The sequence below is a fragment of the Leuciscus leuciscus genome (assembly GCF_965113295.1).
Source record: "Leuciscus leuciscus genome assembly, chromosome: 19".
Lineage (NCBI taxonomy): Eukaryota > Metazoa > Chordata > Actinopteri > Cypriniformes > Leuciscidae > Leuciscus > Leuciscus leuciscus.
Window position 1 is genome coordinate 15,417,997 of NC_138743.1, and position 19,289 is coordinate 15,437,285.

General features: G+C 36.7%; 1 protein-coding gene and 1 long non-coding RNA gene across 2 annotated transcripts in view; one reads left to right on the forward strand and one right to left on the reverse strand.

Annotated features, from left to right (window-relative positions):
• rev3l (REV3 like, DNA directed polymerase zeta catalytic subunit) overlaps positions 1-19,289 on the reverse strand; it is a 137,879-nt gene that overhangs the window by 86,157 nt on the left and 32,433 nt on the right. The window contains exons 2-3 of the mRNA XM_082148427.1: positions 15,811-16,000; positions 13,273-13,347 (exon numbers count right to left, since the gene is read on the reverse strand). Coding sequence (XP_082004553.1) covers positions 13,273-13,347; positions 15,811-16,000 — 265 coding nt within the window. The remainder of the gene's footprint in view (positions 1-13,272; positions 13,348-15,810; positions 16,001-19,289) is intronic.
• Positions 1-19,289, forward strand: part of LOC309482944 — a 116,575-nt gene that overhangs the window by 4,388 nt on the left and 92,898 nt on the right. The gene's annotated exons all lie outside the window — the stretch shown is intronic.

Here is a 19,289-nt window from a genome sequence, read left to right on the forward strand (position 1 = left end):
GATCAAGGTGCAATTGTATTGCTCAAATATTATACCGATCAAATTTTGTTACTTTTTTATTCATTAAGTTGGCTTGAAAAATAACAGTTTAATAGTTACATTTTGAGTGTAACTGGTTTTATTTGTTATTTAGAGTATTACTTTTTGTTTCAGTTTGAATTAATGTCTTTTATTGACTTCAATATTTATTCATATTATATATTTATATCATTTAGCATGTTTTCATGGTTCAATACAGTTTTATTATTTTTATAATAAAGTTCAGCACTATTTTACTTGGAGTGTTATGTTAGTTTTTATCCAGTATCAATTTTAAAAACTATCGGTTGATTAATCGGTTATCGGCAAGTATGGCCCAACCTAGCTATCGTTATCGGTAAAATCCACTATCGGTCGACCTCTACTTAAAATCACCAACAATTAGTACTTTATCTGCAGCCAATACTAACTCTGATAGAAAGTCAGCAAATTCTTTGATAAAATCTTTATGGTTCCATGGTGGCCTCTATACAGTAGCCAGCACAAATCTCAAATGTGATTTGTCATTTACACTATATATTTTTACATTAAGCACCAACACTTCAAAAGAAGTATATTTAAAACTAGATTTCTTAGTGATTTTGAAAATATTACTATAAGTTACAGCAACACCTCCCCCCTTTGCCTTTCAGACGAGGTTCATGTTTATAACAGTAATCTTGCGGGGTGGACTAAAAGTAATGTAATCGTTTGGTTTTAGCCAGGTTTCTGTCAAACATAGCACATCTAGATTATAGTCAGTAATCATATCATTAACAATAAGTGCTTTTGAAGTAAGGGATCTAATATTCAGCAACCCAAGCTTTATCATTTGCTCATCTGTATTATAGCTGTTTTTTATTTGTTGAACATCAATTAAATTTTTAACCTTAGATGGGTTGAAACGATTTTTGGATTTCCAAATTCGGGGAACAGACACTATGGAAGTAAAATAATGCCAAATGTTTTTGAAACAAAAAAGCCTGTTGAATAGCACTACTTGGAAAAAAAATAGGCATTGCATTAACCATGCTTGCATTTTAATGCATTTTAATGCATTGTATTTTTAGGGCTTGCATTTTTATGGGCTGAAATTCAACTGTGAGTTGCTGTGTTAAGCTGTGAATATTTCAATTAAAAACATTTCAAACACATTTTCATTATTAAAAATTCAATAATCCATATTTACCTTTCATATTTCACTTTCAAAATATTCAAACCGTTTAAAAAATTTTTTTAAATACAACCTATAATATTCAACATGCAATTTTCGGTCCATTTTATTTCACTTTGAAAATTTGCTTCCACAAATTCAGTGGTTCAAATTCGACAGAAAATACTACGTTGACATCCAGGAACTGCAGGAAAAGCAGTAGATTACCGAGCATACTCTCCATCTGTTGTTAGTCGATCTCACCAGCAGGTGGTGCAAAAGCGCGTGTTGTTGACGAAGACCAGCAACAGTTAGAGCAAGTCATTCATTCATAAAACTAATTTACAGCAATGTAAGTGTATTTGTGATTATTATGATGGCTGTTTTATGTTAAATTCAGTGTCTTCACGGTTACTTTTCCTGTATAGCCTACATGCATCTTTCTCTACCGTGAACGCGATTATAATGGTATTCCCCGATGCGGATGTACAGATCCAATGTTACATTTTTGAGGTTGACATATATTTGTCTTGGTTGTTTAGTTGCCTTAACTTTATATTGTGGTGATGTGCTGCATGCAGGCTATTAGGGTTTCCCTCAATACTTCAGGATTCCCCTGCTGGACATATAAAACGCTTAACGTAGCTTAATGGACTAATTACAGTGATATAAAAGACCAAACTCGCAGGCAAGCAGATGGACTCAGAATAACGCGCAAAGCTTAATGCTGAGCATTTCCCAGTGATAGACTGGCATAAAGTTGGCTTGACGTTGGACATTCGCACATTTAGGGACCGTCTCTAAAGTGTATACGACTTTGGTATACACGTTTCTAACTTCGATTGCATTTGAATAGAACGACTTACAGTCATAAAACCAACTGTAAAGTGTTCATGTAGTGTCAGGCATACTGCGCACCCTTTGGATTTTTGATATTTATTTAAATAAATTGAAGTATGCATGCTATTGAAGTTAAAAACGTGTATGCAACTTTAGAGATGGTCCCTAAATGTGCGAATGTCCAATGTCAAGCCAATTTTACATTTAGTCATTTAGCAGACGCTAAATTTGTTATCCAAAGCGATTTACAGTTAAAGGGGTGGTTCGGGATTTTTGACATCGGACCTCATTTTTAAGTCAGCCTGGTTGTTATTCATCAGTGGAGACATTTTTTTTTTTAATTATCCAGTCCTTATATTTGGATAGTTAGCCGATGCTAGGCTAGCGCGAGTCAATGGTATATGTGTTAGCCAGCCATTAAAAAACGTTTTACCCACTCCACAGTGCACTAAACGCAAATCAATTATAACACTAGACTATCGATGTATATGTCCGTTGAGAGAATAATGTTAGAAATCAAACTTACCTTTCATCACATTGCATTAGTTATAATTTGTTCCCTGTAATCATAAGCCTTGTCTACAGCAGCAGCGGAGTGATATTGATTACCTAGGCAACCGACTCGAGTGAGCCGGTACACACATGACGTTAGCTGGATGTAACGACTGTAGTGCGCTTCTGTTCTGTGTTTACTTTTTGCCGCATTACTAACCGGAGCAAAGTAAAATTCCGCAGCTGCTGAGAAAACTAGTTCCTTTGGGATCATTGAGATGAAAGGTAAGTTTGATTTCTAACATTATTCTCTCAACGGACATATACATCGATAGTCTAGTGTTATAATTGATTTGCGTTTGGTGCACTGTGGAGTGGGTAAAACGGTTTTTAATGGCTGGCTAACACATATACCATTGACTCGCGCTAGCCTAGCATCGGCTAACTATCCAAATATAAGGACTGGATAATTTAAAAAAAAAAATGTCTCCACTGATGAATAACAGGCTGACTTAAAAATGAGGTCCGATGTCAAAAATCCCGAACCACCCCTTTAAACTAATAGGAGGACAACAATATGCAAGTGCTATGACAGTTTAAGCTAATTCAGGACACGTAGGCATACTAATAAATAGATATAGATATAGATATAGATATATATAGAGAGAGAGAGAGAGACAGACAGACAGACAGACAGAGAGAGAGAAGAGAAACGCTCAGCATGAAACTTTGCGCGTTAAGTTCATATTCTGAGCCATCTGCTTGCCTGTAGCCTGTATAGTAGCCTACAGCCTACATCCCCAATAAGGTGCGAGTTTGGTCTTTCATATCACTGTATTAGTCCATTAAGCTACGTTAAACGTTTTGTCCCGACGGAAGGGGCATCCTTGAGTATGAGGTATTGAGGGAAACTGATTATAATCCCGTTCATGGTAGAGAAAGCTGATAACATGTAGGCTACACAGGGAAAAGTAACAATGAAGATATTGAATTAAGCAAACACAGCTTTTGTGTGTTTATCATCTTTTCCGCATGTATACTGACACAGATAATCATTTTCATTTTATGAACGAATGGCTTGTTCTAACTGTTGCTGGTCTTCGTCAACAACACGCGCTTTTACACCACCTGCTGGTGAGATCGACTAACAGCAGATGGAGAGTATGCTCAGCAATCTAGTGCTTTTCCTGCAGTTCCTGGATGTCAATGTTGAATTTACTGTCGAATTTGAACCACTGAATTTGTGGAAGCGAATTTGCAAAGCGAAATAAAATGGACCGAAATTTGCCTGTTGAATATTATAGGTTGTATTTTTAAACAGTTTGAATATTTTGGAAGTGAAATATGAAAGGTGAATATGGATTATTGAATTTTTAATAATGAAAATGTGTTTGAAATGTTTTTAATTGAAATATTCACAGCTTAAATATTCAACCATGTTGAATTTCAGCCCATAAAAATGCAAGCCCTAAAAATACAATGCATTAAAATGCAAGCATGGTTAATGCAATGCCTAATTTTTTTTAAGTAGTGCTATTCAACAGGCTTTTTTGTTTCAAAAACATTTGGCATTATTTTACTTCCATAGTGTCTGTTCCCCGAATTTGGAAATCCAAAAAACGTTTCAACCCATCTAAGGTTAAAAATGTAATTGATGTTCAACAAATAAAAAACAGCTATAATACAGATGAGCAAATGATAAAGCTTGGGTTGCTGAATATTAGATCCCTTACTTCAAAAGCACTTATTGTTAATGATATGATTACTGACTATAATCTAGATGTGCTATGTTTGACATTGCCTATTTTTTTCCAAGTAGTGCAATTCAACAGGCTTTTTTGATTCAAAAACATTTGGCATTATTTTACTTCCATAAGACACAGTCTCTATGTGATGCTAGCTAGGTGAAAGAGGCTCTATGTGATGGGATTTATCTGACCTTGGTGACGTGAGACAGCTAGCAGACGGTCGGTTTAGCCAGTCTGTCAGCTTCCTGACCTGAGCACCAAACACATGATATACCCACCAAACACACACACACTGGCTTTCCATGTTCTTTTCCATGTTTCCATGTTCTTTTCCATGTTTCCATGTTCTTTGTAACCCTAAACCTACCCATCACAGATTTATTTTTTAGGTCCTTATTTGGACCAAAAAATGTCACCATAAGGACCAGGATTTTGGATCTTACCATCTTTGTGGGGACATTTTGTCCCCATAACATAGGGTTTACCAGGACAAACACTCCTAAATTCTAGAACACACCACATCACAAAAGGTTACTTTGGTACCGAATTTTCAGATGCCAATACAAGAAAAATTTCATCAATCTCATGCAAATCTATTTCCGTACAGCACAAAAAAAGCACAGCAAAATCATTGATATTTAATTTTTAAACAATATAAATATCAAAACAATGCCATTTGACAAAGCTTTTCTCATTTAAAGGTGCAGTATGTGAGACAGAGCTAGCGGTTGAAATGGGTACTGCAGTCCAAATTCAAAATATTGTGAGACTTGCTCAGACTTAACACTCACGCTGGTTGCCAGATTAAGGACACGTTACAGGAACGAGCGCAATTGACAATGGAATGCGAGCATACTTACACAATAAGTTAATGAGTTGATTTATTGATTTATTAGTTGATATGAGTTTTAATATGCTCCCGTTCATAGAGATTTTTAGCAGGGTGCGGAGGCTTTTTAGGTTGGGTAGAATCTGTGATCTCTGACCCAGTTTGTTCGCTGGCTTCCATGGCTGCAATATGCTGCGTTTTCTGCCAACTGGAAACCTGTGGTGGCGAAATACTATTGGGTAAATTGGCAACATGCGATATCGGATATAACCAACTATTTTTAAACAAACTATTTTTATAATTTCCTAGGTCAAGAAAGAGTCAAAGTAGAAGTGGTACAGTCAAAATGCTGCATCTGTAACTGCATGAGAGGAAATATGCTGAGTCTGGGACGGTATGAAAATTTCATATCACGATTATAGTGACCAAAATTATCGCGATTATCAATATTATCACGGTTTTGTTAAAACGAGATGAAAGTTTCAAATATTGAACTATTTTTAGTGTGTGCATCAGTTCTTTTTGAACAATCAACAAACAACAAATAAAACAAGCAGCTCTATGCATTTTTTTTAAGCAAGATTATATTCTGTTGCATTTCCTTCCTTATAATGACCGTCGTCAATAGCAATGCATTATAACACAGCGATTGCAACGGACGCGCTCTCTCGTTTCATTCAAATACAACTTGCCGTCTTGCGTCTCAGTTTTTGGACGATTGTTTTGTACGCTGTACAAAATGGATTTATAAACAGGTAAGATTTAAAACATTAATCTCAATTCAATATTGCTTAATTGCCGTAATTATGTGGTAAATAATAAAATAACAAATAATCGGTGTAAAAAGTGTACAATGATGTACATTATTATCCCTTAAATGTCACTCTTATCCCTTAAATGTCACTCTTAATAGTCTTGTTTGAACTTGATCGTTTGTCTTTGGCTCAAAGCCACTTGCTGCAAACTTTTCTTTGCGGAAGCTTCACGTTTATTTCAACTCAACATTTTGTGTCCAATTATTTCCCAGACGTAGGCTACGTTCACACTGCAGGCTGAAACGACCCAATTCCGATTTTTTTGCCCCTATGCGACCTGTATCTGATCTTTTCATGACAGTCTGAACGACACAGATCCGATCTTTTCAAATGCGACCCAGGCCACTTGGGTATGTGGTCCCAAATCCGATACATATCCGATCTTTTCAAATGCGACTTCAGTCTGAACGGCCAGGTCGCATGTATCCGACCCGCACGTCATTGATACGCGAAAAACGTCATAATCCTGCGTTGAAGTAGTCGTTGGTTTGAAAACGGACTGCATATTCGTCAAGCTGAGGTAAATCTGCCGAACGGGTCGACCTCGACGAGCCCGTTAATAAAAAAAATAAAATAAAATAAAAGCCCACGGCCATTATATATATACGTTATGTTAACTTATTTGTGCTGAATCTGATATTAGATAGGTCAGCGGCTGCTGTCTGGCTCTTGTGTAACGGTCGCTGCGCGCGCTCGTGTGTGTGTGTGTGTGTGTGTGTGTGTGTGTGTGTGTGAGAGAGAGAATCACAGTTAAAGTTTAGCTACTTCCGCAAACAACAAGTGACGTCGTTGACCGTTGAGTACTCTTCTGCGCATGCGGGTCACTTCTGGGTCATTTCACGTTCACACAGGAGATCACAAAAGGTCGCATTTAATTGGAAATGTGAACGGCCTTGCAAAAAAATCGAATTTTTTCAAAAAATCGGAATTGAGCATTAAGCCCTGCAGTGTGAACGTAGCCGTAGTTTTGGTATTGAGGTCAAAGTTAACTTGCTATAAACAGTGGGTGATGGTCACACAAGACGACTCGGCAGATTTGAAGTGTTTCCCCCCTATTGTAGTGACCATCCTCGATTAAGTTTCACTCAGGACTTTTGTAAAAGCCAAAATATGACCACACCTCAGATTTGGTCCTCTTAAAAGGCTGAAAAATCTCCCGAGCACGGTCACTGCCTTCCGCCATTCCTTCTCGAATAAAAAAACAACAACATTGCGCGCTGTCACTGTGCCTGCGTCAGACTGTTGCTGGCTAGGATATGATCATTAAATTTTAAACTATAATACTAACCGTCAGTTCATTTTATCGTGGTTTATAGTGAAACCGGTAATCGTCCCATCCCTAATGCTGACATGTTAGAATACTTTTTTTTTTTTTTAAGTTATGCTTTATTTAACATCACAACCAACATCATAAATGTAACAGGACGAGTCAGATACACGAATGAATATGTTTTCACTACCGGGCGGGAAATAACCCGATTTATTAATAAAGTCTTGTAAACATGGTTTACTTGTGTTGCCTGGTAATTGGTTTTCATGTAAACCGGGACAACTGGTTATTTCAATAAGCAGATTTTTGGAAGTTAACAGCGTGCATATAAACATGCTCATTGCAGAGCCAGTGGAGCACTAAAGATGGGGCGTCTGAAGAAACGAAAGGTGCTGATGACGTAATACAAAGTAACCCCCGCTAGAAAAAAATATGTGGCCCATTCAAGTATTTGTCGGACCTTAAACCTGTTGCTACTACAACTATGAAACTAAAAGCGAGCAAATTCAAATGGCAGAGCATTGAATAATATTACTTCATAAAACAAAAAGGAAAATTGCCTAGGCCAACATGTATTTGAAATTTTGACTCATCTATTCATAAATTAAATAAACGTTTTAGACCACCAGATATAAATGCATCTTGGATACATAATTTCAGTAGCTTTACCAAACATACACACAAATTAGCAGGATACCACCATCACCAAAAGTAATTAATTGTATCTGCTTTACAAAACACACGATTATTGCGACAGCTTCACTAACACGAAACACACGTTGTGACCCTTTTAAGAGATGCATAACTTTATGGTAAGTTAGAACAACCTGAAGTGCAACCGGTGACAAACAATAACAATAAATTGAAGTCAACTAACTACGACCAATTATCTAGCCCTCTAAAACATGGAAAAAATATTTCATCATACCTTTAGCCTACTCAGTAGACTTCATGACGCGGGAAGTTAATAGGTTAATGTGTCAAATGTGCTAGTCAAAATGTGACTGCGAAACAGAATGCCCTTAGTCTTGCGTAGCTAGACCTTCAGACTGCTCACAGCAAGAAATAGTAAATCTGTTGCAGTCCATGAGGATAATAAGATGAAGCTGATGGACCAGTTTCCAGGTTGACCGTTAAAGAATGCAACACACAAATCTCCTGGAAATCCTGTAGAATTCCTGAAGTGTTTCCAATTTTGTGTGCCATAGGCATCAGACATTCAGCCAATACGTGACGTCTGAGGCTGAGACTAGACTGTTCTCAACTAAAATGTTGCTATAGTAGCCTAATATTAATGCTAGAAAGCTTATGCACTTCACAATTGTGATAAAAAATAAAATAAAAAAAAGTCTATACAATTTATCATTAAAATGAATTTTCACATTCATTTTATTAATTAGTGAGGCTTCTCTTGAAGCAAGGTCAGACATTCTTAGGGGTTTAATCCCAAATTAATAAAATGCACCCAAAATTTAAAATACGGTGGCAAAAAAATATCAAACAAGCAACAGCAAAAGTTACAAAACAAGACAAGACAAGCAAACAGTCTAATAAAATAAGATCAGATAAATAAAAATGGCCATAGTTATTTTTATTAAAAAAATATATATTTACAACAAGCCACAGCAAAAGAGATGCACGCGTCTCCAAGGCGAGCAACACATAGTGGGGTTACTAAACGAATCCAGGGTTTTGAACAAATCGGTTCAGTAATTCAGTGACCCAGTCACTTGATTTGCTCCAGAATGAATCAGCCGTTTTGAACAAAACAGTTGAATGAATGCTTCTATGACTCACTCATTATTGGCTGTTAATTTCATAATTAAAAGTATTATGCAGTTGTCCTTAATAGGAAAGTTAATTTATGTCACTTCCCTGTAGGTGAGATTTCATAGAAATTATACTCATAAAGATAATTTTGTAAAATCCAAATACGTTCTAGAAATTTATATTAAACAAATGTCTTTCATGCATGTTCAATGAACCATAAACAACTACTGCATATGCACCTGTGGAACAGTCCTTAGAAGAGTAGTTCACTTTAATATGAAAATTACCCCATGATTTAAACACCCTCAAGCCATCCTAGGTGTATATGACTTTCTTCTTTCAGACGAATACAATCGGAGTTATATTAAAAGGTGACATATCATGAAAATCTGACTTTTTTCCGTTTTTAAGTGCTATAATCGTGTCCCCTGTGCATCTACCAACCCAGAAAACTTAAAGTGACAACCCAGTAACTTTGTTTGGTAAGCCTTTCTCTGCAAGCATGTCAAAAAATAAGCAGATCAGATTTTGCTCCTCTTCTGACGTAGGAAGGGAATCTTATTATAATATTACAGCCCCTTAATCTGCACATTTCCACCCACCCACAGCAGCACCATTTGGTTTTCGCAAGCGACAACAGTGTAACCAGTCCTAACGCAATGGCAAATGTTCGAGCAAAGCATGCAAACTGTTCTGTCATTGCTGCACAGACGAGCACAGAACACTATAGAGTTCCAGCCTCAGAGGAGACAAGAGAGCAGTGGATTTATTCTATTTTCAACGGAAATCCCCCAGAAACAGATGAATCAATGTAACTCCACAACAGCTACATAAATGGATCCACTAACCATTCAGAAACGTCCAGGTGCGTCTAAAAGTTGAACCTCTTCCTGAGTCTATCTCTCCGTAAGGCTGCACTCTGCTACTGCTTATTTCTGAGATTTTGGATGAGTGAGATTGGCCTGTTTGTTATTGTATCCAAAGCTAGTGTAAAGGATCGGCCTTCTTCTGAACGGGCGGTAAGCAGCAGCTCATTTGCATTTAAAAGGGACACACACAAAAACGGCACGTTTTTGCTCACACCCAAAAATGGGCAATTTTGACAAGCTATAATAAATTATCTGGGGGAATTTTGAGCTGAAATTTCACAGACACAATCTGGGGACAACATAGATTATATTACATCTTGTGAAAAGGGTCATAATGTCACCTTTAATAAACACCCTGACGCTTCCGAGCTTGATAATGGCAGTGAATTGCCACCATCAGTTTGAAGCTCAAAAAAGTGCATCCATCCATCATAAACAAACTCCAAACGGCTCTGGTGGGTTAATAAAAGGCCTTCTTAAAGCCCATGTTGCAGGTTAGAGTACCCAGTAAGCCAATGTATAGAAAAATAATGTAGGAACTAGATTTAAATATAAACATATACTTATACTTATAAAACGCTATTTAGGCTTCTGGAGTCATTTTTGTGAGAGAATTTTACTTCCGCATTTGAAAACCGCCGAACCGGAAGTTACGTAACATGAGGTAGAGCGGTCAACGTAAACAATAGGAAAGCAATGGATCGCAATGACAGCTCGGAAAGCTGGGGGAATTGTAGCCTAAATGTTTACTCGTATGATATATATAATTCATATCTAATTGATATATATGATGATATCATATAATTATGAGCCTGATATGAAGCCAAGTGAGCAGGTTAGACAGAACAACGGTGAGTTGTGGTGTGAGGAGAACAGGGCGAGAGAACAGTGTTAGATTATAGATGTATTCACGTTAGCCGACGATATGTACAACACTATGCTCAGATCACAATACTGTACAGATTATTATCATCATGTACCCAGGCAATAGCAAAGCTAGTATTTAGACCCTTACCTGCATGTGTTGTGTGTGTCAGCCATTAGGAGACAGTTTCCAGAGGAAGGGGGACTTTATAAAGGCTTTGAATTGACCCATTTGGTGACGAATAAAAAATATGATCAAAATCACAACTGTCTTACTGTATAAAAACTTTATATGTAGAAACAGCCAACACAAACATTAAAGTCGGTTTGTACAGATTGAAAATGAATTATAGAACATAATATATGATATTTATAATAATAATAAGTGTCGGCTGCAAACTAATAACAAACACATAAATGCATTACATTACAAGTTTATGTAGGATATGTTAATGAATTAAATTAAGACGAGGCACATTTTGTAAAACAGATGTACAATAAGTGATCTCTGACGGATCCGTGAGCGTCATGTTTCCCGCTTGCGGCCGAACCACATGCTGATGGCGGTCCGTCAAAAAACATTCTGAATGTGCTGTACTCTTTAGATATTATTTGAAAATAACCATTGTGTTTAAAATGTACAATATGCAGGAGTTGATCCTCAATACCCACTTTTGGCTGTGTTGTTCCTAACTTTAGATTTTTTTACCAATTGTACTCAAACTTTTTAATAAAAAATAAAAAAACACAGTGTGGCGCTTGTAACCTGTAAGCACAGTCCTAATAGTATGCTTGTCCTCTCCCTGTCAATCTTCAAACAGTACATCCATGATTATTATACACAGAATTCCACAAATCCTATGTATGTGTACGTTTTGCACAAGGATACAGTGGGCTCAAGGGCTTGTTTCTTCCTTGCAAACTGGGGATGGAGGTGTGGAAGGACATTGGAATTTGTGAAAATGTCAACTGTTTAAAGCCTTTCTTTAAAGTGAATTTCGTTTTGTATAAATTGTATCTTAATTTTAATCATTTTTTCATCAAACAATTACCTGGATTTAGGCCTAATTAATAAGAAGCAAATATAACGAACAGACAATATAATCATGGAGGCGCCCGCGCGCGGTCACTTGCATTGCACGTGAACTGGAGCGCATCTCATCCTAACTTAACGAAACTCAGTGTATGCCTCACACAGACATGAGAAATACATCAAATACACAAAGCTTGATATGTCTTTAAACGAAATAATTCAAAACGAAAAGAAAAAGGCTCTGATTATGTAATACATTATGTGCATTTCTCTCGCGCGTTCACTACGAATATGGTGATCGTCAACTTCATCTTTGCAGCGGAGTCGACACTGTAAGAAAACACTAGTTTATTAATAAAAAAATCAATGCACGCGTGTCACCGGATTTACAAATGCACATTTTGCTTGTTGCACGCACACATATTATGTCGAAATAACGAGATATGTTGAAATAACATTATTATAAATAATAATACATCTTTTAGAATATTTGATTGAATGCTAAATGTTGCGCTTGTTCAATTTAATAAAATTAAAACTTTAATTGTGATCATTAAAATAATTGAATATGAAATATTTAGTGGCCAAGTTTTGCTAATTTATATACTATATATATATATAAAGTAGCATAGTTCATTCTAAGTTTACTCAAGTGAAATAATGTGACTAATAAACTTAGGCCTATAGCACTATGCATTATATTTTGAAAAAGTAGTAGATTATTTTAATATCAAAACCTTACATTTTCTCTGGACTCGATGATAAATACATGTCTGACCGTTGGAACAAAAAAACAAAACAAAAAAAAACCTAGAAAATTGCATTCATGACGATTTATGGTGATTTTATTTCCGTTAGACCTTTGCCTACGTTGACGCTGATGCATTAAAGAGGAGGGGCTCCTCTGTTCCAACATGGCGGCTCTGTTGACGCATTCGTTCCAATGAACTGCCGTATACAAGGCGACATCTAGTGTTTATATCTATGCTCCGCACTGAGCGAACGCAGAGCCGGCAAACGACTACCTCATGTGACGTCATATGACGCGATGGTGAAAAAAAACGGTTTTTCAACACGGTCAAGGAAACTGTCACGTTTTGTATTAAATTTGTGCCCTTATGTCTTGCAAAACAATTTTTAATCCTGCATTTACTTTTCATATGGTATTTTCATACAAGGTTATATTAATCATTTTTTTTTAAAAAAAACCTGCAACATGGGCTTTAAGCAAAATGATGAGTTTGTGTAAGAAAAATATTCATATTAAAAACTTTATAAAGTAAAATAACTAGCTTCCGGCCAAACAAACAACTTCGACTTAAGTGTAAAGCGCAACATGCCATGATCCTGCTGCAAGGAGGCATGAGGACTCCAGATGTGGAGAGAGCAATAAACAGCAATGTCTGTAATGTAAGATGCCTAAGACAACATTCACTCAAGTGAATTCAAAAGCAAACGCTTGTCAATCAGAATTGAGTTGTACCCGACATTAATGATACTGCTGCACTGGTACAGAAGTGTCAGTACTTTTTGATATCCTTTTACACACCCACACACATACTAGGACTCACCTTTTGACCATCTGTGGGTTGTATAGGTAAATCTTCATAAAGGTTTTTTCCTTCATATGGTATCCATAGAAAGGCCTGTGGAGAGATAAGACGGTCAGATCTTTGTCCAGATGTTTCAATAGGTAAACAACGAATATTCAAGTAAATACAGCCAGATTTGGAATGTAAATAGTTGAGAAAGAACACGCGTGTTGAGTAAGCTCTTAAAGTAGCCGCAGCCTAATATGTTAATGTTAAATGTTAAATAACTTTAGTTGTAAGCATTAATCTGCATTTAATTTTACAATGAAGAGTGTTATTTTACATTTAATTATTTTATTCAATTTCTGTAAAATTACACAGAAGTGAAAAAGTGAACCCAGAGTGTTTTGCCTTCAAAAAGCACTTATGAGCATGGCTGCATGCAATATCTTTGATTAATTTTAGGAGCATTAAAAGCTAAAAATAACCATTTGTAATTTCATTTTTACTAAATCTAACTGCATTAGATTTACTAAACTAATCCAATTACAGAGCTCCACAATTGATTTCTTCATTTGATAAAATGATCGAGTTGACGTGCGCATTTATGCGTCACAAGTTTAAAAATCGGAATTCATCTTTTGACATGCGCACACTGCATGAATATACAGTTTCCTGCTTCTAAGTTATTTGTTTTAAAAAGCATACTTAATATTTATCTATTTAGGTTCCTAATTAGGAAGCACAAGCACCTGAAGCTTTGTGTTGTGCTACTTCTTATCATCGAGACTGTGAATGAGAGTCCAAAGCAAAGGACTAGTGGGGCATGGCCACCGTATGAAGCTTGTAACACGATCCACTCATTTAAAACTTCCTAAATGTGTAATGTATGTGTACTGAAGTGAATATTCCTGCGTGTTCCATTCTCCTCACTCTTTAGCCCATCAAACAACACAAACTGTAGTTTTAAATGAATACTTATATTTATGGAGTTGATAGACTCCCCTGTCATTTTATGTTCTCCATTTGAAAACAGACTTTGTAAATTTATTTTGCCTGTTGTTAATGTTATGCTGTGGTTATAAATAAAAAGATGCAACTGGGATTATTAAACTGCACTAAAGTAGTCATGTCTTCTATTCAGATGGTTTAGAATCTTTTATGCTTTATTTCTTACAATTATTATTACATGCTATATTTGTTACCTGTTTGTGTACCTGATCATAGATTATATAAAATAAAATAAAAACACTTTAGTGACAGTGCAATATATATATACAATTTATTTCAGAAAACTCTTTCAGATTATTTATTGATTGTAGAAATGTGTTTTGTTTTATGTAAGGAGGGAGCGAAATTGCAGAAATTACAGTATTTAAAAAGTGTTAAATACAAAAAGTATGTTCAGGTCAATTTTGATCATTACCGTAGACATCATTATTTATATCCAAACTACAAACTTTTAATAATTTTATATAATTTTTAATTATACATTTTTTTTATTAAGAATTTTAATCGTAAGGCTCTACTTCAGAGTAGGATCTAACCCAGAACAGTAGGAACTACCAGTGGCATAAATGTACGTTGGTTGGTCGAATGCATGCGAAACACCAGCACCCACCATTTTTAAAAAGCAATGTAAACACGGTTATTATAACCTATACATTTACTTCATTAACAAAATCCACGAACATGGAAAACAGCGATCGATGGACCAATGCCAAAGTCCACGCACATCTCAACCTTTACGCTAAGGAGGAAATCCAATGCGACTTTGAAGAGACCAAGCGAAATATGATTATGCTTTTCATCTAGTGACATTGGGCATCAACCACACGGCAAACGCTAACACTTTTTCATAATAAAGTCTGCAGAGCCGTCAAAATAAAAGACCCACACAACAGCCAGAGTGGCAGGATGTGATCAGAGTTCCTACTGGCGGTGCAACTGCAACCAGAAAATTATTTAGTTCTCAGGGGACCGCCCGGGTGGCTAGTTCTTATAACAGAGTTCCTATAATTACCCGTAGTGAAAGACCCTTAAGTTATCGTAATTCACTGCACTTTGGGCTTTCACATGCTTCGTCAAGTTCAATTTGTTGGAAGTTCAATTTGTTTTTGTGCACATACTCCGAGACAGAGCGGAAAGCAGAGAAGCCAAAGTATTCTTTGGGCATTTAGTGCACGCTTAAAGGGTCAAACACTCACAAATGTGTGTCAAAATGTCTGTCTTGGCAAGCATTTTTGTAAACCGAATCGGTTTTGTTTTTAGTGAATGTAAAGAGTTAGGAGAAAATTGGATTCCGAAGCGTGTCAGTATTGGATCCATGCATTAGGTGCTAATACCCATCTAATACCTGCTGCTGTCTGTGTCCTTAACGTTAATCAAATAACAAAAGCAAAACTTGCACAAAAAAAACGTGCAAAATTGTCTTATAAACCAACATGAAAAAGAATTGTGATAAGATCATGGTCCGTGACATTGCATGAAAAAATTGTGATATGATATTTTTGCCATATCACCAACTCTTAGTAGCCATTCCACCCTAGTGTGCACTTGCGTGCCTTTTACACGTACATGCCAGACACCAGAACCACTTTAAAGATGTGCTGCACATTAGACGAGGGGTTTCCCATGCTGACATTCAGGGCTCTGTCAATACTGTAGGCCACCTGTCGAAGGTAACGATCTGCTTCCTGTCCAAATCCGTCATACAGCACGTAGATGTATGGGAACACGCCATGCAGATGAAGACATGTCTTCTGGCCTAGAAACAAAAGAGAAAAAGAAAAAGCATCAGCATCATCTTATACGAGTGATGAAAGGAAAAAAGTTCTTGAAATTAAGGTGCTTGAGAGATTTTGTGCACTTCTCTTCTCAAATAAGGTAAATTCTACTTCTGCAGTCTGTTCAACAGCACGACACTTCACTAGAATAGACTTGTGTCCATATCATCATTGTTTGATAAATATCCTGCACTGTACAATGAATTTGAAAGCAATAAGCCACAAGAGGCCAAGCATTGCAGTGACTGCAATACAGTTATGGAGTGGTGTTAAGCACAATGAACTACCGGTACTGCAGCAAGTCTGGTATCGTTATGTTTTTAACATCTCAGTATCGACCACAGAAGTATCGGTAGTTTTACCAAAACACTAAAACCAACAAGTTTGTATGGACAGGTTGATGGCTAATTTCGCTGGTACTTGTGACTAAGTGACAATAAAGACTACTACTACTACTACTACTAGTACTAGTACTAGTACTAGTACTACTACTACTACTACTACTACTACTAAAGCAATTTGCATACAACAACAATACAACCATATATGGTATTTTCCTATCACTTGATAGGACAGTAAAAAGGGGGGGTATACACATTAGGGGAGTGCGATATTGACAAAAAAAATTATCTCTCGATATTTTGTCGATAACTATGATAAGATGATATTTGCTGAGTGTGTTATTGTGCTGGGTAGATGACTCCTGAAGTTTTTGTTATTCTTCATATTCTGTGCGGTGGTTAGTTCGCAGCAGTGACCATTTTTTTTATTTCAAATAGGTTTAAATAGATTTTTAGCTTTTATATATTCTTGGTAACACTTTATAATAACGTTCAGTTGTAAGTCATTTATAAGTTGTTAGTTAATGATGAACTAATCATTTACAAAACATTCATAAATGATTAGCTTTTAGTGATATATTAACATTTTATGTATGTTTGGTAAATTCCGTTAAAAGTCATTTACAAGTGATTAGTAAATGATTAACTAATCATTTACAAAACATGACTATGCGTTTCATAAATGATTAATCAGTGATATGTTCATTATTTTATGTATGTTTTGTATATTCAGTTATAAGTCATTTACAATTGATTAGTTAATGATTAACTAATCATTTACAAAACATGACTATGCGTTTCAAATGTTTAATTCATTTTTTATTTATTTTGCTTACATCAGGTGCACAGTGGTTAAAGACTCCATGTTTCAGAGAAGACAGCTGTCTATACCCTCACCAGTCAGCACTTATGGCGCGTTTCCACCGAGCGGTACGGTACGGTACGGGTCGGTACCCTTTTATTTGCGTTTCCACTGCCAAAAGTTGAGAATGGTACCAAAAAGCCGAACCGTACCGTACCACTTTTTGGGTACCCTTTCGTTGGGGTACCTAACACAGTGGTACGGTACTAAAAGGTGGAGCTAGACTCACTGCAGGACGTTGATTGGTTGACAGAGAATCGTCACTTGCGCGTGCTACGAGGGGAATGACAACATAAGAAGCGCCATTTTTTAATATACAGTTTAATATAATACTACTGTTACTGTGTTACGAAATGTAATTTTAAGAGTTTTTCAGGCGAGAATGTAGTTGTTTAAAGCTCAAATCTGTGGTTTATTTATAAAGATGATTTGTTTTTCACCGGTTGTGAGATCCATGCGATCAGCGGGCGCTCTGCGCTCATGTTTCCCGGCTGGATGAGCCTTTCCTCGGCTAAGTTAGTTCTTCTGACGTTCGCCGATGACTCCGACGGTAGTGGTTAAACATGAGATATAATTCGTCTTGTGCAGACCTAACGGGCGATCTTTGGTCTCGTGAATAAATAATTCGTTCCCTGTCAATCGTTTTGGCTGAGGGCTAAGTTTAGTTTCATATTATAGGCTATTTGTATTTAACTTTACTGTTGTAATGTTAGACTTAGAGCGCAGCATTTGGACATTTGACTGAATTGTTTGCTTTATTTCTTATTGTATAGCTTCTTGTACCTTTTACTTAAACTTTTATATTGGCTATTATTGATAAAACTGAAATTTTACAAAAAGAAATATGGTTTCTTGTCATTTTCTTATTACAAGATTATCACTGATGTTTATTGCAACATTTGTACAAATGCATATATTGCCTGTAATGTGTGTATTTTTATTTTATTTATTTTTTTACGAAAAGAGGTAACGTTAGGGTTGTGTTTTAAATTTCGTTTTGTTATAAATAGAATAACGTATAACGTGCAGTGAATAATCAATATGCGTTGCGCATGAACCACATTTGTGTCCCTATAATGTTTAATTTATTTAAATGAAAACGAAAAGAGGCAGAGTAGTGTTTTATAACATATTTCGTTTTATTGTTGCTTAAAATGTACATACAGAGTAACAGAGATAACCGGAGTAGCAGAGCGAGCTGAGTGACGCTAACGCGCTGTACCATTTGCATGTAGGAGTCGCACATGGCAAGTACAAACTTTGCGTACTTAATATTGAGAAAAGCCTAATGTCGGCGCTTGTCTTCTTGTGACAAACATGTCGAGGAGCAAGAACAAGATCTGCTGTATATGTCATCCATTGTAGTTTACTATGTTCTTCTTCGCGCGAAAATGACGTCGATCGAAACACCACGCCTATCAAGTAAGGGTACTGTTGGCAGTGGAAACGCTAGCCAGATCATGGTTAACAGACCCGAACCGTACCGTACTGTACTGCTCAGTGGAAACGAGCCATTACACTGCAGTACACACTACACACTACTGAAAGACAGCTGTCTATACCCTCACCAGTCAGCACTTACACTGCAGTACACACTACACCACACTACACACTACTGAAAGACAGCTGTCTATACCCTCACCAGTCAGCACTTACACTGCAGTACACACTACACCACACTACACACTACTGAAATACAGCTGTCTATACCCTCACCAGTCAGCACTTACACTGCAGTACACACTACACCACACTACACACTACTGAAAGACAGCTGTCTATACCCTCACCAGTCAGCACTTACACTGCAGTACACACTACACCACACTACACACTACTGAAAGACAGCTGTCTATACCCTCACCAGTCAGCACTTACACTGCAGTACACACTACATCACACTACACACTACTGAAAGACAGCTGTCTATACCCTCACCAGTCAGCACTTACACTGCACTACACACTACACACTACTGAAAGACAGCTGTCTATACCCTCACCAGTCAGCACTTACACTGCAGTACACACTACACTACACACTACTGAAAGACAGCTGTCTATACCC